At 38.7% G+C, this 22,206-nt stretch overlaps 1 protein-coding gene across 5 annotated transcripts in view; it reads left to right on the top strand.

The window, feature by feature from the left end:
• Positions 1 to 5,879: 5,879 nt before the first annotated feature.
• Positions 5,880 to 22,206, top strand: part of DCLK2 (doublecortin like kinase 2) — an 84,655-nt gene continuing 68,328 nt past the window's right edge. For all 5 annotated transcript variants that reach the window (XR_010651277.2, XR_010651276.2, XM_065836471.2 and 2 more), the window contains exons 1-2: positions 5,880 to 6,841; positions 18,399 to 18,733. Coding sequence is in view for 3 of the 5 variants with exons in the window: in XM_065836471.2 (XP_065692543.1) it covers positions 6,427 to 6,841; positions 18,399 to 18,733 (750 nt within the window). In the remaining 2 variants the exon portion in view is untranslated. The remainder of the gene's footprint in view (positions 6,842 to 18,398; positions 18,734 to 22,206) is intronic.

Raw genomic sequence — 22,206 nt, 5'->3', positions numbered from 1 at the left:
TATAACTCAGTCTTCCTCAGCAGTTGGCTAGCTAACAGACCTTTAAATAATGTTATGAAATTATCCTCAGTGATTTCTGCAACCTTTCTTGATCACGCACATCACTGTATTGGTGCAGTACAAAACAAGAAAAGGCTCTAACATTTTACAAAGTGGAAGAAGCACCACAACCCAGGACTTCCACAACCAAGTAGTAACAAAGGTAAGACCTTGTGCACAGGCTTCAAAGCGAGATAATTCGTCCACAGATATGACCATTCTCACTCTAGATGCAGCAACACACACCAGCAACAATAGCAGACTTCTTCTCTGGGGGAAGAAAAAAAAAAAAAAAAAAAAAAAGTCAATTCTCCTTCAAAAGAATATATCACATTTGGCTATTACTTATTCAGAGAGAGGCTTATGCTACCATTTTTCCATTAAATATCTCACCTGATAGTCTTCAGGTAAAGAAGAAGCTGAACAGCTACAGGTGAAAAGCTACATTTGCATTTCTCACAGCTGTATCATCTTAGCAGCTTAGAGAAAACTTCTCATCAATAGATCTTTCCATGTTTTTTCACTTTTTGTTATTTCTATGTGGTAAGCCTACATCTTGGAACTAAAATTAATTCTTAAGTTTATGACTTCCTGCTTTTACTTCTACATTTCATCCCATTTATTCAGTCTTCAAGGTATTTACATAAAGTATCACTATTCTCTGCTACGTTAATTATGCCTTTCAAAATCCTCCAAAGTTACAGGATTCCTTTAGAAAGTCAACCTAAGAAGTAAAATACCTTATTCTACTAGGTATTAAAATTCATAGGTTCAACAAAGGCTGGGAGTTTTTATGCACAATGTTTTCCTTATAGGCAGTTTCTTGTTTTGCCTCTGTCTCCCACAGGCAACAATCATCTGGTTTACTCTCTGTATCACAAGGTTAGTAAACTTGTTACCTTTCTTCTTGCTAATACATACACCACTCTGATCTCAAATTTTATTAACATAATTAATTAATTAATTTTGCTTACAGCTACCTTGTTTCCAAATGGTACTAAATATATGGGATCTCTTTTGGATGTGGAAGATATTTGTGTGTTTAAAAGTTTGTGCTTTTTCTAACAGTTGTATTAAGTGCTCTGATACCTCACCTTTTCTTGTACTTTGGTGACATTAACAAAAGATGGCATTTGTACACTCTCCTGTTTTCTTACCAAAAAAAAATAATTTATTGGATGAAAATGCCTCTGAAGCCAGTGAAGTCATTTGTGAATCTAGGAGAAAGCAACTGGAAGAAAATATTACTTATTTCATCATCATATGAAAATGATGACAGATTTAAAAGCAAAAAGGTAATAGGTATGTTTTAAAAACCTCAATGACTTATTTTTAAATGAGCTAGGAAAAAAAAAGGTAAAAGAGACATTTATTTGTCTGTAAATCATTACTTTTTCCTTGTTTTTTACAGATAAAATTATGCTGAGGTCCTAATCTGAGAACACACAACATGTGCTTAATTCCTACAAAACATATCAAGCAGTCTTTTTGACACTCATATGCAAAATGTCTTTAACTTTTTTTTTTTAATTAGAGAATCTTAATTGTTGAATTGGTAAGTGAAATACAGTAATTTACTAGTAGAAACTAATCTTCTCAGGTGTTGCAGAATATGTAATCTGATAACAGACAAACACTCTCCTCTTCTATAAGAATAATAATTTATTTCTATTTTTCTCCATTTACAGTGGTATTGGACAGCTGGAATGCCTCTGATATACCTTCTTGGTTTGCCATATGCAAAGTCTAAATGATTAATATAAATTAATGTAGCCATCTTAAACCACTGGCAAAAAACAAAATTCACAAACATCTTTCAATGTGGCTTCATTAATGAAGAAGTACATTTTGTAGGTATTTTAATGCACGTTCCTTTTTAGGCTTTCAGCTGTGTATCCTTTAAGCTTTGATTTGGAAACTTGGCTTTTCAAAGCAGTGCAGAATCACACCTGGAGAATTTGATGAGATATGGAACCTAAAAACCTTTACATAATTCACCAGTAAAGACACTGGGAGTCAGACATTTATTTATATAATAGGTACACACATTCAGTGTATATAATGTGGCAATCTCTGCTCAAATTTGAATGGCTGAGGATCATTACCTCGTGTCATTGAGCAATCAATTATAACTAACAACAGATTTTTACTGGAGTACAAAAACACTGAGATCCCAGTTGGCTTTGGTAGGAGAACATTGGGAGGGTACCCTAGCTCTTCCAAAATGTTCACTATATCATGAAAACTAGGTTTATGTGAAGTATTTACTTCTTTTTGAGAAAATTTTACTATTTCACTCATGCTGCTCTGGATAGAAGTAGCATCTGACTCCTCTTATCTACCCACGAAGAGTCTTTAAAACCAAGGCCACGCTGGAAACGGTTTGGCCGTATTTGAGTTTTCCTTGGTACAGCAAATTGAAATAGAACATGCTGTAAGGATCTCTAAGTTTCTGTGTTTCAGGTTCAATATCGGTTTTGTAAGGCTTTTATCAATATGATTTTTACTACTTTCAGATCTCTCAAAGGGATGTTCAGAAATAATACTCTTAAATATAAATTTAAGGACAAAGGAATTATTTGGAAAGTGCACGAAGTCCTTTAACAAGTAACTGAACCTCTGTAAGGCATTTTCATCTTGTCTATTGAAACAGGTGAATAATTCTGAGGTCTTTTAAATGTACATTTACAATGCCTTATCAGAGACATTGGATTTGGATACTTCTCCAACTATGATACACTGACATGTACTAAGACAATTTGATATTCAGTGAGCCTCAGACTCACATTCCCACTGCTCTACAGGTGTTGGTGTGACAAGAACATGCAGCACACGATTATGCCTGAGGGCTAAAGCATCTTATGCCACCTATGCTGATGTATTTCTTTGTATGCTTTGTGTCTGTATAGTTGTCTATACTAACATCTGCCATTTTAAAAGCAGCACTACATGGGATTCAGGGAGAAACCATTGAGGAAATTAAAAGAATACAGCTGGAGATTGTTGGTTCCAGTCTGATTTCTATGCTACCCAGGCAATCTGCTTAAACTTCTTGGTTTCCCATTGTATGTATCTGTGACAGAGTGTACAGCATCTCACAGGATTGTTGGTAAGTTTTATTGCATGAATACTTTTTAAAAACTTTTATATTCTTCATTGAAAACAAATCATTCCAAACAACCATTCAATTGTTTAAGGACTCAGATTTTTATATCGAAGGTAAGTAAACATTTCGTTATTGAATTACTCAAATAATGTTTTTCATGTTATAAAATCTTGAACCAACTGACCCCAACTTTTGGGTGATTTTTGTGTGTGTTTGTTTTGGTTTGATTTTTTTTCTTCTTTAGCAACATTACATGTTATCATTTCAAGGTGGAATCCATGCGGTAAGTGCAAAGGCCAGCTACATAAATCTTCTTCTAAAACTGTCCACTGTATACCCTGATCCTGAACTGAATTTTGCCTCTCAACTCATTCAATGGGCTAAATAACTTGAATTTCACTGATTTCCTTCAGGAGGTAAGGAGTTCAGATAACAGAAGAAGAGACATTTTGTCTGATGTTAAAGTTTTATTGGTTTTCTTTTAGAATTTTCTTAGAGGGGTGCTTGGTTTTGTGTTTTGTTTTGTGTGGGTTTTGTGTGTTTGTTTGTTTGTTTTAAACAACAAACCACAAAACAACAAAAACAACCAACAACAACAGCAAAACACATAGGATGTTTTCTAGATGCAGGAAGAGATATAAACCAAGCATTGTTTATGCCTACCACAATAAAGCAGAACAAATAAAATAAAGCAAAGACAGGAGGGACTGATTAGATAGCCATGAAAAAATTGAAGCTCTTATTAAATAGGAAATGTATATTTATTCAGAGAACAATAATATCCCAAGAATGATAATCACATTTTTATGATTTCAGAAGACCTAGGTTAATAAACAAAGTACCATTTATATATGTAACATGTATATGTAACATGCTGTTAAGTGAACCCCTAATTTATCAATGAACTGATAACTTATCTTGCTCCAATTCTAACAGAATTCCGCCCCTCCCCCCCCCAATTCAGTTCCTTCTGTTGATTTACTACCAGAAGAGATAATCCAGCTCCATGGTTTATCACTTCCTTTTCTTTGTGGCAACTTCCAGGCACCACAGAAGTTGAGCTTCAAGAAAGAGTGAAATCGACTGGTATTTTTTCTATGTATTATCTCTAGGAATATCGTAACTAGATGTTTAATCCACTTCACAATAAAGCCAGGAATAATGGTGAGATAGTCCATGACTTTATTAGTCATGAAAATTGAAAAATAATAAATCCCTAGGAAGTGTGGCAAACAATATTTTCAAAAATTGCTAAAACCCAAAACCAAATATTGATAAATCTTAGACAAACCTGTTCCCTTTCCCACTATGTAGAAACAGACAGAAAACACATCTCCTAAGCTTTGTAGAACATCTCTACTGAAGGAACTCCTGGCCTCTCTTCCATGTGTCTTTCAGTTACCAATTTAATTTTTATATAGAAGAGCTCACAACACAGAGGATCAACCTGAGTGCCACCTCCTGATACCAAGTGAGGAAGCAGTCTGGAGAAGGATGTGCAAAGGTTCTCCTGGGCCCAGGACAAAAGAGCAGATGTGGTGACCACTTGTAGTGATGTAACACAATTGGAATCTCTCAAAGCAAGAGACCTGGAAAACAAACAACAAACAAACACACACCAAACCAAAAACACGTAGCTAGTTGTAAATGCCTTTTATATTTTTTTTTTATGTACTCAATATATCAAGAAAATAAAATATAATCTGTAATAGTTGAAAATGTAATGGAAAAAAGTTGATACCACATCCATTTCTGTGCATCTGTTGGCTGTTTGTGAATCTGACTTGAGCCTTAGAGGGAGCATGTAGAAGCCACTTGGGGAAGCAGTGAACTGCAGGGTAAAGGACACTTAGGAGGTTAAGACTGTGAGAATGGAAGTTGTGCTTATCTGGTCTGTAGCGCAGGTGGAAAGCACAGGGGGAATTTCAGTGGCAGTGTTCACAAACAAAAAAGGGGAAAATTGCAGTGATGCATACTCTGTTTCCCCAAAAATAAGACCTACCCCGAAAATAAGCTCTAGCATGATTTTTCGGGATTTTTGAGGATGCTTGAAATATAAGCCCTACTCCAAGAATACGCCCTAGTTACAGTTAATTAAAAAGTCAAGTTAAATAGTGTCCAGGCAGCTATACATGTAAAAAAGTAAGCATCTTTTGGAGTAAAAATTACTAAAAGACCTTGTCTTATTTTCGGGGAAATAGGTTAGCTCTTTGTCCAGAGGGGGGGACGGGGACATATATTGGGGAGAGGGCCATATTGAAAGGAGCGCAAGAGGCATTTTTTAGAGTTTTAACATAGTAACTGAGTCCAAGTAAGGCCCGCGGAGGGCCAGCAGACCGCCACTGGCACGCCGGGGGTCGATGGTTCAATGGGCCGATCCTGCCACAGCCGCCGCCAGGGGGACGGCGCTGTCTCTGCAGAAAAGCCGCTTCCCCCAAACCACCAACGGACCACTTTTCCTTCTGGTTTCATCCCCCGAGCCGCACCGAGGACCCGGCCGCGCCGCCAGCGCGCTCCGCGCCCCACTCAGCCGCCCCACACGGCACCGCCCCCGCCTTTCTCGCACCGCCCTTCACAGCGGCCGCGCGCCCCCGCCAACGGCCGCGGCGCCCGCCCGGCTCGAGCGCCCGGCAGCGGCTGCACCCGCCTCCCGCTTCCCCGCCGGCGGCCGGGCCGCAGCCCGCTCCTCACGGCGGATCCGCCGCGCTCGCTTCCTTCCCGAGGCGGGCGCTAGCAACGCCCTCGTCCGCTGAGGACACCCGGGAGGTTGCGCCGCTGCCCACGTTGACTGGCGGCCGTTGGCCCACCGCAGGGGGCACCGGGACCGCAGCTGGCCGGCCGGGAGCTGCCGGAACGGACGCTGCGTTCCCACGCCCTCTCTCCAGCGGGGTCGGCAGAGAAGAGGCTGAGGAGGGGACCTGCGCGCACGGCGTCCCCCGCATTGTGCGAAGCCTGCATGGGTACGGCGCGGGGGCGCGGCTGTGGTGTTCCCCCGAGCCTGCCTCCCTCCCTCCCCGGCATCGCCCGTGGCTGGGAGGCGCCGAGCTGAGAAGTGAGGGATGCTTTTGTGCGCGGCTGCGAGGGGAGCAGCGGGTAACGGCGGAGCGAGCGGCAGCCCAGGCTGCGGTTGCGAGAGGAGGTCGGGCGCCGCGGTTACCCGCAGCCCTCCCGGCAAGGGAGGCCGGGCGCGATGCTGAATTAGGCGACCGGAGCCCTTGCAAGCGCGGGGGACTGGTTTAGTAGCCTGTAGCCGACCCGGGAGGGCGAGCAGGCGGTTCCCCATGGCGAGCAACCGGAGCATCGAACTGGAACACTTCGAGGAGCGGGACAAGAGACAGCAGCGCGCTGGGCCGCGCCGCGGCGGCTCCGGCTCCGGCGGCGGAGCGGGGCCGCGGGGCAACGGGCTGATCCCCAGCCCGGCGCACAGCGCTCACTGCAGCCTCTACCGGACGCGGACCCTGCAGGCGCTCAGCTCGGAGAAGAAAGCCCGGAAAGCTCGCTTCTACCGCAATGGGGACAGGTACTTCAAGGGCTTGGTGTACGCCATCTCCACTGACCGCTTCCGCTCCTTCGATGCCCTGCTCGTCGAACTCACCCGGTCACTGTCGGACAACGTGAACCTGCCCCAGGGTGTCCGCACCATCTATACCATTGATGGCAGCAAGAAGCTCACCAGCCTGGACGAGCTGGTGGAAGGTGAGGGGGCTCCAGTGGGCCAGGGGCAAGCAGAGCTCGGGCCACGGGCAGTTCTGCCATGGCATGTCGAGGTCCTGCAGGAGGTGGCATGGTCCTGGTGGTGGGCTGCAGACTCTCCCTGGGTGGGCTGTCCTCTTGCTACCCTGGTCAAAGCTGAGAGAAGTTGCTTTGCTGAAAACAGGCAACTGTGGAGCACTGGAGAGCAAGAGGGACAAGTGTTGCCTGCTATGGTGAGGTGGGGTGGGCCTCATTTTCTCAGTGTGGATTGTCTGCTTCTCCTGTCACTCAGACAAGTTCTGTCCGTATGTGTAGGGTTTAATTCTGATGTTAGTTACACAGCAGGTACTCTTTTCTTCTGCTAGAACCATAGTAAAGTTCTTGGCTGCCTTTCAGTGGTCACCATTTGTAAGAGAGGGAAATGTTGTAATTTAGTTCCCGAACAGTTATGACATTGTTATTGATACTTCACAGTGATGTAAGCTTTCCCAGAGAAAGCCTCTGTGCTGTGAAAAGGGATGTTTGTACCCTGCCACTTATTAAAAAAAATGGTTTACAGTCTCATTTTCTAATGTGATCAGAGTCCATACTCATAAGGGGTACTATCTACCTTGTCTGCCTTCCAAAAGCATTTTCTAGAATCAAATACTTTTCAGAATTGTACCCAAGTAGCTTTTGACAATGGGACTTGGCTGCTGAGGTCATGTAGACCTTGCAAATATGAGCAGAGCAGCTCTTGGCTACTCAAAATGATGTCAGAAGTACTTTTTCTGAATGAAACATATGCTTCTTGTTTGTAGGGAATGACAGTTACCAGAACAAGGAGCAGCTAAGCTTTTGAGTACTTTTTACAGCTTTACTTACTGTGTTGAGAAGCTTGTTCTGTGACTTCCATTTTGTACCACAACAACTTTTGAGGTTGAAGTAGTAGAAATATTTTTAGGTGTATCATATTTGAACTCCATATTTTACAGTGGGACAGGATACCTTGAAGTAGGCATACAGGCATGCTTTGCTTGTTGAGTGCCTGTACATGTGCTTGTAGAGCTGTATTTTCATAGCTGTATATAGATAGATACATGTTCTACTTAAAACCTGACTTACCCTGTGTTCTCTCATGATGTCTTAAAATACAGTTAAACTCAGCATTACATGAATGAGCCTTTTGAATGTACTGATCGTGTTGTCCACACTGTGAGGTTCATAATCAAATTGCGCTTGATGCTTCCCCTTGGGTGTCTAATACATCAGCCACCATAGTTTTCCACCTAGTGACTATATGCCAGGTGTAGCTGATTCACATTAATTAAGAAGTATTATTTGTAGGTCTTTTAACGTGCCCTCCTTTTTAGGCTTTCGGCTCTGTATCCTGTAAGTTTTGACTTGGAAACTTAGCTTTTCAGAGCAATGCAGAATCACACCTGGATAATTGCAGGGGGATTGGACTAGATGACCTTTGAAGGTCCTTTCCAACCCAAAATATTCTATGATTCTAATAATTTGATGAGACATGGCACCTGAAGACCTTTATATTATCTACCAGTTAAGGGACTAGTCACTCCAGAATATGCAAGAGGAAGGGAGAGGCTACAGTATTTGCTGCATCAAGGAGGTCTCAATCAAAACAGATGTACATGAAAGTACACTTTATCATAGTAATATAGCACCTGAGGACTTTCCTCATCATATGATCTATCATAGGGCTGTTCCACAGGCAAAACAGAAGAAATGTGAAATGCCAACCCTGTGATAATAAAGTAAATGTGAAATCAACAAAAACTCTTCCATGATTTGGTGATTAATTTAGAGATAGCAAAAAAAATTAGATGGTGGAGTGGGGATCATAGGAAAAGGTAGTGAAACAAAAAATGGATAGAATAATGGTAACTTTTGAATATTGTAGAAAGAATGATCTTAAGCTCTTACAACTTAAAACAAAGACAAAACGATTTGCTGGACGACAGTGTAACTGCAGTGTATAGTCCCACAACTCTGTTTAAGTTAATAACCGAATGCAGAAATGTACTTCCTATCTCTTCAGCTCATAGGAAGAGTGAGCTTTCTCATTGCTCTTCACTGGAAGAATAAAGCAAACAAATGCCACAACTGAAATGCCACTTCCATGCTTTCTCAGTAAAATGAAAGGGGGAAAAAAAAAATCCCAATTACTTAGTCAACTATCCATGACCAATACAAGTCTCGGGAATCTTAAGAAAATCCTGTAGCATCATAATTGGATTAGTATGTGCTCCAATTAGCATGCCAAAAACTTTACTAGTGTAAGTCTAATCACAGAGAAAGGAAAGCATATATGGGGCAGGGAGGAAGCAAACAAATAGTGAATCCATCGCTCCTTGAAATTATTTCAGCTTTTTGCCAGCTGCTTTGTTCTTGAGATGTTGGAAGAGGATCTGATTTAGGATTATTTCTTGTAGTTCCAGCACAGCAAGCTTCAATTTCTGCACTAGAATAAATACTTGAACATTGGTAATACACTAAATCTTGAACTGCAGTAGCACCAGAAGTAGTTTTGAATGGTGTTTTGTTGTGTTGCTTTTTAATTTTCAGAAAGGAAAAAAAAGTGCTGTTGTGCATGCCGGCTACAGGCTGAACATCAGATCCAGCATGGCTACTTGATGCAGTACCTAATTATTTAACTAGTCTGTTTGCACATCATCAGTGTTATTCAACTGGTACATGGAATTGCAGCAGTTCAGGTTCTGAAGTGAGCAGAAGGTGAGTGCTCAGCCACCTTCACCAAGTCAGCAAGATCTGCGTTGAACCTCTCTCAACTCCAGCCTGTGTACATAGCTCTTGGACATTGATGTGCCTCAGTGCAGGCAAGCTCTTTAAGGCCTGTTTGCAGTTTATCAGGTTAATGTCTGTCTAGAATACAAAAGCTGCCAGTATCAAATTCTGTATCAGAATAGTTGAAACTTGCTGAATAGAGTCATTGATTAATGCTTTTTGGGATTTGGCTGTATTTGGCAATATTTTACTGTTTATCATTTTACGAGGAAAATAGATGCACTGTAGATTTCAAATATTACTGTTACAGGTTGAGTCAGTTCAAAATTTGACCAGATCATGTTTACTAGTAAAAAATCAACAAGCTCCATTTTAGGCATATTGCTTTTCTTAACTAGGTATCATAGTCAAAAAAGCATGCTCATCTGGACCAGCCTTAGGCAAATAGTGTTTATATTCCTGGCCTCTGTAGGTTAGGAAACATTATGGCTCATGAGTTTGGCAGTTTTTATTGGTTTCTTAGAATGGGAGGAGTGAAAAATTTCATTGTCTGATCCTGATCTTGTTCAAGCAGACAACTCCAGAGAGGGGATGGGGGTTGGGAATATTATTACTTTCTTGGGGCTTTCTTTCAGTTTTCTTTCTTTCAACTTTACTGTCAGACATTGCACTACTTTTTACTTTTGAATAGTAGATTTCATATGCAATTTGATATTTTCTCTTCAATAGCAATAATGGAATAATATTTTTATTTCTATTCTCCACAAAAGTTAACTCATTGTCTGTCTAAATCCTTCAGTTTAATAATGTAAGCTTTCTAAAGCATGACACAATGGCAATAGTAAGAATTGCGCAGTGCTTTAGTGCTTAGGTTTGTGTTTTACATTGGTGTCAGTCTGCTTCATCTCTCTGTCCTTTGCTTTGATTGTCTTGGTAGTGAAAGACATGGAGAATCCTGATTAAGGTCTACTGCAAAGTTGGGAGATATTGTTGGATTTTTCAGAGGGGAAACCAAGTGCAGACACTATTCCTGGCAAGAAAACTTACCTTGATTTGGCATGTGATAAGGAATTCTTCTAGTTCCCTAGGTAGGAAGCATTGCTAAGAGTCTTGGTTCGTTCAATTACAATGCTTAATTAATACAGTCCTTTTAAAATGTCAGTAGTTTTGTCTGCACAGTTGTGTAGACCATCGACAGGCACCTGTAGGGAAGTCTTTGTGCAGGAGGTGGGAAGGTTCTGAGCAGGGCAAGTCCTTCTGCATGGCTTGGGCATGTGGCACAGGACTATCTGCTTTAAAGAAATGGACTCTGCCACACTAATACAGAGTAAAAGAATGTTTTTGAAATGAGATATTGAACAATCCAAGTATTTTCTGCCTTAGATCATTGTTATTGTTGCTGCATATTACATTTTAATCCTGCTTAAGTGCCTGTGATTCTAGTTGATGCACACTGTTATGTTAGGTCAAGAATATCTTTTCTCAAGGCAAGCAGATGGTAACACCAAGTAAGCAGTTTGTATTTTTGAATCTTGCAAAAGGTATGATTACCTTCCTGTGCTAAAGCCAGAAGCTGTAATGCATTTAAAAGAGGGAAATGTAGCAGTTCTAACAAAGAAGGGTAAAAGGATAAATGCTTTTAATGTTTTTAAATACTTCTTGTACACTTCCAAATGTATGTTTAAATCACTGTAGTTATGTAGGTCCTAGAGCAATGGGGTGTGGATGTGAAATATAGATGTAATTGTTAGTTAACTTCCATTCCAAGCAAAATAGAGTAGTTCCACCACTGTGTACCTCCAAGTTTCACAGATAGGAGAAATGTAATGTACCTGAAAAGTTATTAATATTTACTTACTGTGGAGGAGGCCTATAGTATTAGGCAGCGTTGGTACCAGGTGGCCTTACCTGCCTTCTGAAAGCTCTTACCCTGCCTGAGCTGGAGGGTTGGACCAAATGACTTCCAAAGGCTCTTTCTGACCATTAACTGTTTTGTTATTCTGTGAAAGCTTGTAGGAAGCTGTGATCTGAACTTTGTGACTAAATAAAGTCAAAAAAGAACTAGGAGCCATTAGTCATCTGCTAAAATCCTGCTTGTCATCCCGGGTTTTAAAAAATTAACAGGGAACTTTAATGCTGTAGATAAGGCAAGATTGTGACTTATACAGGGTTATTGGAGGTGACATGAAAGTAAAGCAGTTTTAAGGAACTGATGAGGAAGGAAGTTCAGCGAAAGAAAGAGAGGAGAGATCTAAATAACCTAATCCTTCATAAAAGGGGTGGTTTTATTTTTAGATCAGTCCTTTTACACATGCTGTAAATATACTGTTCTGGAAATGTGCTTGACTTCGTGTTACAGAACACAAAAAGGGTACTCTCCTATGATTCCTAAAGTTAGAAGAAAGCCCTAATAACTACTGTGGTCTACTGAATAAGCAGCTTTTGGTACTATTTAAACTGCTGGGTTCCACAAGAAGAGGCTGAGGAACATGGTGTGGATATATGTCTGAAATGCACCTAGAAACCTGCTCTGTCCTATGTGCTTCACAGGGGAACACACATCTAAAACTATGGAGACTAGCAGTTTCATTGTAGGGATGTTTTTACCAATGTCAGCTGTATAATTGTCTGTTATGCAGTGTGTCATTTAAAAACATGATGCTATATGTGACTCCCAGGAGATAAGAAGTGCTTGTTAACACCTTGCAAAAAGCAAGCCAGAAAGCCATGTTCAGAGATTTTTGATTCAAATATGCTGACTCAGGATTTTTGAGTGTTTTCTTTTTTACGTTACCCACTGTGTGGCATATTCACAGTTTGTTTAACAATGCTAAGGAAAATGAAAGATCTACAGGTCGGTCTTTAGTAGTCTCTGTTTTTAAGGACGGTACTTCTACGTTATTTGTTAAATGCCTAGCAGTGGGCTTCAACTTGCAAAACTTGTGCTATGAAGATCCCCAAGCTGTAAAGGGGCTGTGTTTCCTCAAAACTGTACATAGTTGCAAGTTATGTACACTTGTGATACAAAAGAACAAGACACATCCTCCTTTTCCTAGCTACCTAAAATTGCATGGCTGAATTTTGGAGAGTTTGTGTACACCCTACTATCTTTAGCTCACCTTTCAAGACATAAATGAAGGGATAGAGACATTTCCTGTCAATAACAGTGTTGGAGAAACATATGGCAAAAGAAAACCTTTGTAGATAAGTTTTAAAGTAAGCAAATCAGTATTTAGGGAACTGATAGTCCATAACTATTTATCAGTGAGGTATGTAGTGTTGTTTTCTCTTTTATCCATTCTCTGTGTACATAAGCTGTATTTACTGTTGTGAGGGAATGGTATTATGTGTCGACTTTGCTTTCTGAAACCAGAATCATTCCACAGTGTGCTTAAACTGTGTACATGCTGCACACACACAGGTTTTGCTTCACGGATAGTGCATGTAGTTTTTCACACAGTACAGGTAAATTATTTAGAGACAGGTAATGTTTCTTTGTTAATAGGCAGTTGCATGTCTTCTAGCTGTTTTTATGAAGAGAGAGAGAATCAGAAGTAAACTTACTCCATTTGTTGATTATATTGTGACCCAAAATATCAGCAGGTGTTAATTCTTTTAAGTGAGCATATGCTCCATTTGAGGAAATTTTGATTTCTTTGTGGAAGAAGTGACACTTCTATTTGGATCGCTCTTTGTAATGTCATGGAGCGTCAGTTGGATGGCACATATGCTCTGAAATTATAATACCAACTTATAAGGAGATTTCATATAATACTTCTACCAAAACTGCTCTGCAGCCTGGTTAAGCTTACTGCTATAGAATAGGTTCAGAGTCCCAGTAACATATGTCTGTAATTCTTCCATTTTTTTTTTCTGTATTAAAAAATGTATTGCTTAATTAGTCTGTAGTTCACATGTTTGCCTGCAAATCCCAGTGTAATATTAGTGACTAACTTCACCATCTGGTCTAAAAACCGGGGAGCTGATTCACATTAATTCTAATGTTGTAAGTGAAAGATAAGCTATTTTTTTTCCAATAGTGTAACTGTTGTAACAGCCTGTTAAGGCTAGTATGCATTAACTTTGACATCCTTCAAGACTGTAAATGGAAAGTAGGCCTTCAAAGCGTAAAATTGACTGTATCAAACTCAGCAATGTAAATATTCTAAGTATTGTTTATGCCTGTTTGTGGATTTCTGTCAACTTTCTAGGGCTGGTAGATGTACAAATGCCACAAAAGCTACAGCCTGATCAAAATGCCACTGAAGTGTTAGAAAATATTTTCTTAGTAATTGAGATGATATGTATTTAGGTTAGACACATGAAAAGTCTCATTCCAAATAGTTAGCGAAATAGCCAAACTTATTTATGTATGTGATTTGATCTGTAAAGTCATGGTACTTTGTTAACAATGATTGAAAACAATTTGACTGGTTTAAACAAACAAAAAACTAAGTGCTGTACGTTACATTTTACAAATATTGTTTTTCTGAGAGAGTGTGGAGATTATCAGAAGTGTGTATTTATGCTTGAATTACTCCCCAGCAGATTTAAAATCAGGACATACGTTAAAGCTATGAGCGAATATTATATATAACATTACACTTTCACGTTTTTTACCTACAATATATAACATGAAAGAGAGATAATACTCTTAAAAATTATTTGATGTTTCTTCCAGACAGACATATCATTGTGGTTTAACTCCAGATGGCAACTAAGCAACACACAACTGCTCATGTTCCCCCGGTGGGATGGAGAAGAGAATCAGAAGGGTAAAAGTGAGCAAACTTGTGGGTTGAGATAAAGACAGTTTAATAGGTAAAGCAAAAGCCACACAAGCAAAGCAAACCAAGGGATTAATTCACTACTTCCCATGGGCAGGCAGGTGTTCAGCCATCTCCAGGACAGCAGGGCTACATCAGGTATAGCAGTTACTTGGGAAAGACACACACCATCACTTCGAATGTTCCCCTTTCCTCCTTCTTCCCCCAGCTTTATATGCTGAGCATGACATGTGGCATGGAACACCCTTTTGGTCAGTTGGGGTCAGCTGTCCCACATCCCAGCTTCTTGTGTGCCTCCAGCCTCCTCACTGGTGGGCTGGGGTGAGAAGCAGAAAAGGCTTCCACTCCATGTACCTGCAACATCCCACTACTATCAACGCTGTTTCCAGCACTAATCCAAAACATGGCCCTGTACTAGCTTCTACGAAGAAAATTAATTCTGTGCCAGCCAAAAACGGCACACATGTATAAATGCATTTTATATTTCAGAGAATGGCTAAAATAACAGTTTTAACAATAGCAACATTCAAAAATTAATGCCTGCTCATCCAGGGGTGGTATTTTCTTAGGCATGCTCTTTGAATACACCATCCTATAGGAGAGTTTCCTGTAGTGAACTTTATAGCTGTGATTTAACTTACCCCTGCTGTTTTTTTGTTTTTTTTTTTTTTTTCTTTAAATATTGTCTTGGGTAAATGTGCTAGAAATTTTTAAGGTATTACATTCTCTTAAAATGTAAGCACTTCTATTTTTTTCATTGGAAGAAGAAAACTAAGGCTTCTGCTTAAAGGAAAAGAAATACTAATAAGAAATATGTAGTAAACAGGTATTGCAACCTATTCTAATAATTGGGAAATAATTTTATTCCACCTTCAAGCAAGGGAACTAGCAGAAGGCAGAGTTTTACACAGCTGTTTTAAAGAAATAAAGATCCTTTGGATTAATACTGACTGAAATTTTGTAATGGAACAAGTTCTGCTGTTCTTAAAGGGTGTTGTATATACAACTCTGGCACATAGATCGCTTTCCGTGATAGCATAAAGAAGATATTATGTTATGGTACATGTCTGTAAGAGACAAAGCTGGCGTAATGTATTGAGTTTCTTCTATGTTAAATCCTCTAGCAAAGGGACCTTTGGTTCCCTACATGTGCTTCTTTATGTAAAGCAATTAATTTATTTCAAGTTGGAGAGCCTGCTTCCGAATAGCCTCTTTTTTTTTTTTTTTTTTTTTTTTAAATCTTTGTTAATTTAAGCTTCAGCTGTGAGATTTAACTTTAAATTGTATAGTGTACATTTGTGGAGTTTTTCCATGGTCTAGGAAGTACATTCTTTTTGAGTTCGAAAGGATAATTCCAAACATGCTCAAGGATGATGAGTTTTGATGTACCTTGTAGGGCTGATTGCTGGAATTTCTTTAACACTCTTGCACACTCTGGAGTGATACGTTACTTCATTTACTGAAGTTTATGTAAAATCTTTGAGATGCTAAGGGCAGTCAGTGTGTTTAGAGAGGTATCCTCATGCATAGGATGCTGTTGGATTTATTTACACGTAAATTATTATCAAAGGATGATTAAACATTACCAAAGTCTTACACAGATCAATAAACTTTAAAGCAAGTGGTCAGGGACTTTCCAAAGTTGAATGCCAATATTCTGAATTCCCTAGGATAATGACTAAATTACCTTCTGTTCACTTTTTGTAGGAGGAAATAATAATTGGCATTGTTAACCAACACATGTGAACCCACGTCACTTGTTAGGTGCATCCATAAAAGGTTTAGTATGCAATGATGATAAAAATTGTCATAAGGATTCTAAGTAATCCACTAAACTAGTTTCAGAGGGGACAATAGTCAAATGATCAGCAGTTATAATGTTATTAAGTGTATCGGTATGAATTAGAATTGCCAGCTTCTTTGAGAAGGTGAAAAGTCTCTGAAAACAGCTGTTGAAAGAAAACTGTCCAGCTATTTAGAAGCATAGGAAAATTTAGTTTGGAGGGACCTTCTGAGGTCATCTCATCCAACATCTTGCTCAAAGCAGGTTTGATTAAATCAGATTGCTTAGAAACTTGTAGCATCTTAGCATGTAGTTGTGGGCAACGCAAGCTTCTGGGTCACCACAGTTCTTCCTGAGCTGTGTGGGTTTGTTTTCTCCTACGTGTAGATTTGTGCTAGTGTGCACACAGGTGTGTGGACATTACATTCAAGGAGTTTATGGGCTGAAAACAGCTCATTTTTCTTTGCTCATTTTCTGGGGAAAGAGGAGTTGTCTGGTTTTGTCTGTGTTGATTTCTGTTTTGTGTAACACTTAGTCTATGAAGATGAGGAGGGATGATGGGGATGAGTGGAGATGAAAAATCCAGGCAAGGCAGCAGCATCTGTAAAACCTCACACCAAATTGTTTCTTTGTACCTCAGTGGGTTACAGTCCCAGTGATGTTTGTGGAGGCAGAACTGGCTGCCTAACTGCCAAAACAAAATCATTGTTGACTTAATTATAATCTATTCTCTTTCAGATACACTAAGTAAACTTTTAAGAAGGTCTAAATACATGATAAATTAGAAAGTGTTGTAATTAGTATGGGAAATGAAACACAAAAAAGTCTTTCAGATTGCAGTAATTCTGCAGAGGTTTTAAAGTACTATACTATCTTGCTTTTGGAATAAACTATGCAACTTCTAAGCTAAATCAGCTCTCCAAACAAGAGTTCAGAAATTAAAAGTATTGTTTAAAAGTTTGCTAGTGTATGTTTAAATACAGGTACATGTTTTGTAACTTTCACAATAACGCTCAATAGATGTATGTGTACTCTTTATTCCTCTTACTTTGTGTATAGGAGATGACTTTGGTTTGTTCCACCAGTTTAATCTTAGAACAGGCTAAGCTTTTTAGCAATAGGTAGCTCTTCTGCCTGAAGGAATGGTGTGCTCTGTCAGTTTGGAATGCTTCCCTTTCATGCATGTGACAGTACTCTGACTCTTTGAGAAGGTCTTTGGATGTCATTTTGTGAGATCTGAGATTACAGAAATGGCCCAGAGTTAAAGATATCGTTTGTCATGATCTGCATCTTGAATATTTTTGTCGAATGTTAAGAGAGTTGTGGAAAACAACAAACAGCAGTTTGAAGAGAAAAATGTCATCTTCTACAAAAATAAAGCCAGTTAGTCTCCACCTTTATATTATGTCAAGGAATGGAGAAAAGTAACAAATTCCTTAGGTCTGGATCATGGCTGGTGCCACTTCAAATAATTTGATGTAGAGGTATGTATTACTAGCCTGTTAACATTTTTTTAGTTCTCTGGCCTCCCTGTCATTGCTTTAGAAGATATCAGCAATGCAGGCTTTGAAATTAGTAAAGAAATTAAAACAAGGAAGTGTAAATGCCCTTACGTATTCCTGTAGTCTCAGAGTCTCGTTTGTGGCTTTGGCAGGTGTTTGGTCTCAAAAACATTGAAGTGAATACATTTCAATAGTGCATCCTTGGTAACAGGCAATAGCTCCTGGTAAATTAATGTGTCCTTCAGGACAAGGATCTTGAAATGCTCAAATTTTATTCTGTTAAAACTTTCTCCTTTTAAAATAATTCATTATTAAACATAGATATGTGTGTACACATTGTGAATTATATACTTAGGAAGATATAGGGAAGGACCTGGGTATTTGCTGTACGAGAATATTCTTACTGTCATGTATTGGGAGCTCAAGTAATTTAAGCACTTGGAAAATGACTCAGCAGTCAGAACTCAGGATCCAAAAGAAATGGGAAATATCTTCAGCTCCCTCATTACCCTTTACTGGTTTTTATTTCTTAACCAGAGGTTTTTTGAAACATGTTGAATCCGCTCTATAAGAATACTGTTTTGGTGAAAAGCTCTAATAATTTACAGTCCTCTATTTAAAATAACCTAGAGTTGAAATACGTGAAAATCACTCCTGAAAAAATGGTCTCTTTTTTTTTTTTTTATTTACAATAAGAGCTAAAACCCCCTTAAATTATGAAAATGTAATCTTCTTTACAGGTGAAAGTTATGTATGTGCATCCAATGAACCATATCGCAAAGTTGATTACACCAAGAATGTCAATCCAAACTGGTGTGTGAACATAAGGACTGGGTCCACTCGATCCTTGACATCTTTGACATCCACAAAGAGTGAAGTGAAGGAGAGTAAAGATTTCATTAAACCCAAATTAGTGACTGTTATTAGGAGTGGAGTAAAACCACGGAAAGCTGTGAGAATTCTACTGAATAAGAAGACTGCTCACTCCTTTGAACAGGTCTTGACTGACATCACAGAAGCCATTAAATTAGATTCGGGTGTAGTCAAGAGACTTTGTACACTGGATGGAAAGCAGGTAGGAGAATAAATTGCTGTGAATATCTAATAATTATGAGTTAATTTAATTAAGCTGCTTTCTTTTCTTAACTTGAATTTTTGTTACTGTATATGCTTTAATCTGCTTCTGAATAAGCGCAGTTTAATAAACTGCAACTTTAAAAAGTTGTATTAAATATTAATATCTTTTAAAAATAAATTGTATATTATGCAAAAGAAGTTGACAACTTTACATTCCAAGTAAAAAAAAAAAAGTGTACTAATCAATAAAGTGCCTGTTGATTGAGTAATACAGTGTATCTGAAATATTTGAAAGCAAACACATACCTATGTGTTTTCAGAAGCAGAGTTATGTTTTCAGACTACTAAGTGGTGCTGAGTCATGTAAGAAAAATATTGTTGTCTCCTTCCATTTCACTTATAGAGATTGCTATTTAAACAACAAAAGTATTGAAATGTCTTTCTGGAGGTAGTAACTCACATGGTCTAAGGTCAAGAATTTTATCTGAAATGAATAGTTTGAGGGGGGGGGAAGGCGGGGTGTCACATCTTTACAACTTGCTTTTGCTTTTAGTTTTACCACTGCAAAATGTGGTGCCAGGATTAATGATGCGGTAAGTCTTCTGTTCTCACCCAGAAATACAAAGGAGTGGCCCACAGAAGGTTTTGCTGCATCAGGTAAAAGTGTCAGGAATACATTTGCTGTTGATCAGTCAAGTTAATGACTCAGCCAGTTGTGGAACAGGGCTTTGATACTTATCTTTGATACTGATGTGGAACTTTGCCAGCATTGTGATGTTAGTAATACAGAGTAACACAGACTGTGAAGTAGATCCCATGCAGTATCAGGTACCTGGACTTGTATTGTTGAGTAACTATTAGGATCCTTGCTCACAGAACAAGTATTCTTGCACACTTGCATACCTATATATTTGCATCAGCTACTTGTAAAAGTGTCAGTTGTGTTCAAGCAGATCTTGGAATTTCTATCGGAAAGCTTTTTATAATGGTTGTAATCCTACAGGCTACTTAAAAAGTACCTTTTTGTGTTTAAAATTGGTAGCAAATGTATGGCAGACCAAGTGCACTTAGATTGTCTTGATATGAGGCCTGTCTCTCTGGTTATGTTCTGTGGATACACTTTTTATAATTAAATAATTTAAAAGAACTTCTGTTCTTTGGTGTTAAATATAGCAAGGCAAATGCATCACTGAGACTCTTGATTTTCAGTACTTGGTGGCACTATAATGTGCTCTTTAGTTCTTCTAATAGGTTTGATTTTTAATGAGATTTGTTAACAAGATTTGCTAAGGGAATCCTTTCTAGGAACATCCTTTTCTTTTTAGAAGTCCCATAATATGATTTTAGTCATGTTTAATTTGATTTGTTATAAAATAGCTTTGAGGATATTTATTATACAGTCTCTTCTGCCCATGAAGTCTTCTGTTGCTGTTTCTGATAAGATGATTCTAATCTTCTCAAGGAAATAGATGGAAACAGATTTGTAAAGAGTCAAGAAAGGAAACTGCAAAAACTAGGATTCTCAGTTCAGATTCAGCTCTTCTATTGCATTATTGATATAGTAGAAACTCACTGGTCTGCATTGATGTGAAAGATGCAATAGTGCATCAGGGATCAATAAAATTAATTAACATTAAATCTCACATATGTTGCTTGCACATTACTGTCATCCATAGTGGATGATGGCTGTATTCCGTCCACAGAGAAGACAATCAATTGTTGGTAATACTCCAAGATGAGTATAAGATTTCTAATTGCTGTAGTACCTCCTTCTGCCCTTCTGTGGTAAAGGCAATAATGAAACTTGGATTGTAGATGTAGGTGTTCTCAAGCAGGGCTGTGAAATAACTAGTTCTCACTGCTGACACCCTTACAACTGCTTCTCTGTGTAAAATGTTTCAGCAGTAGTAGCGCACAAATGTGGAAACCTCCCTTCCGTCTGGAAGAAAACCTTTTTGCTTTTCCACAGACGTTAGGAAGGAGCCTTTGTTTACACAACCATAGTGTAATCATGATTTAGTGGTTATAGGATATAGTGTCCCAGACAGAAGACCTATGGCTTTAAACACCCTGATAATAAAAGCGTCCTGCTTATCTAGAAGATAGATGCTTCTGGATTTTTTGTTGTAGTTTCTTTTTCCCCAAAGTGAAGGGCTGACCCCAGTTTGAGGCGATAGGGTTTTGGTTTTTATCCCTTTGTTGTTTGCTGGTATACTAGAGGTTCGTGCCCAAGGGCTTTGTGGGGTCTGGCAAATAAAGAGCTGCTTTGCTGCCAGTTACCAATTGGTGGAAATTTCAGAACCTATTTTCTCTAATGCAGTAATTGCTTATTATTCTAAATCTGCTAGGGAAGCAGATCTTTTATGTTCATTGTAGTGTTGGCACAGCTTGAAAGGCAACCATTAAAAAAAAAAAAGGCATTTTGTAAATGGCTGTGTTCCTGTAAATGTAGCTTTTTCTCTGGGTTTGGGCTTTTATATTTTTCCCTGCTTCTTTGTATTTTATCTCTGAAGAAATATATATTTTTTTTCTGCATTTTTTGTGAGCAAATAGGTTTAGGTTGTGTTTTCTGTTTAGTATGGAATTGATGCCAGAATTCAGGTGTTAAAAACATGCATGCATAAAATTTGTATCCTTTTCTTAGGGAATGTGTTCTGTTAACTTCTAGGGTGATTTTGTTTTCCATTAGAACTATTTAACACGTGTGCTAAAAAAAAATCACGAAACCAGTGATCTATGAAAAAATCTTTTTAATTTTGAGTAGTACAATGAAAAGGATTTCCTCAAAATATTTTTTCTACTCTTCTGACTTCTTTAATCTTGTCTGCAGCAACATCGCCATGATAGGAGCAACACAGAGAATAACATCCATGTTGGATATTTTCCTTGATTATTGTGTATGAAAACAGACAATTATCTAGCTTTTAACTGTAAGACTTTGTAACACAAGGTTTCATTTTTATCTTCAATTTCAATATGGGTGCTGTAACTTAGAATATTAGTGCTTTGTATCCTCAAGCACTTTTTTTTTTTAAACTACATTGATTCAAGGCTGGCTTTTCACTTTTAAGCTGTTGAATAACAAACTTTTAATTCTCAAGACTTTTGTGATGGTTTCTATGTGAGGTAAATTATTCCTATAAAGGTAAATAGGCTTTAACTTTACAATGGAGGCTTCTGCCATTCCAGTCTTAGTGCTTCTGACATTGAGGTTTACCTAATATATTTGTTTGAGCAAGGTGTTGTCCTTGCTTGGCTGCACTTTTTCTTTCTATTCTTTGTTGGAATCTTTCACTATCCTACTGTGAAGCAAGGGCAGTCAGACTGAAACTTCTCCAGTTGGAAAGTTAACCCTTCCTTACCTCACGAGAGAATGGGGGGTTTCTAAACAAGCTTCAAGCTTCAGTCATTGTGGAGTGTAGAGTAGCGACTTAATGGTAAATTACCTGCACTAGTTGTTTAAAAGAATAT

Source organism: Patagioenas fasciata, chromosome 4, assembly GCF_037038585.1.
Source record: "Patagioenas fasciata isolate bPatFas1 chromosome 4, bPatFas1.hap1, whole genome shotgun sequence".
Taxonomy (NCBI): Eukaryota; Metazoa; Chordata; class Aves; order Columbiformes; family Columbidae; genus Patagioenas; species Patagioenas fasciata.
The sequence above is the reverse complement of the archived record's forward strand: the minus strand, read 5'-3'. Positions and strand labels throughout refer to the sequence as shown.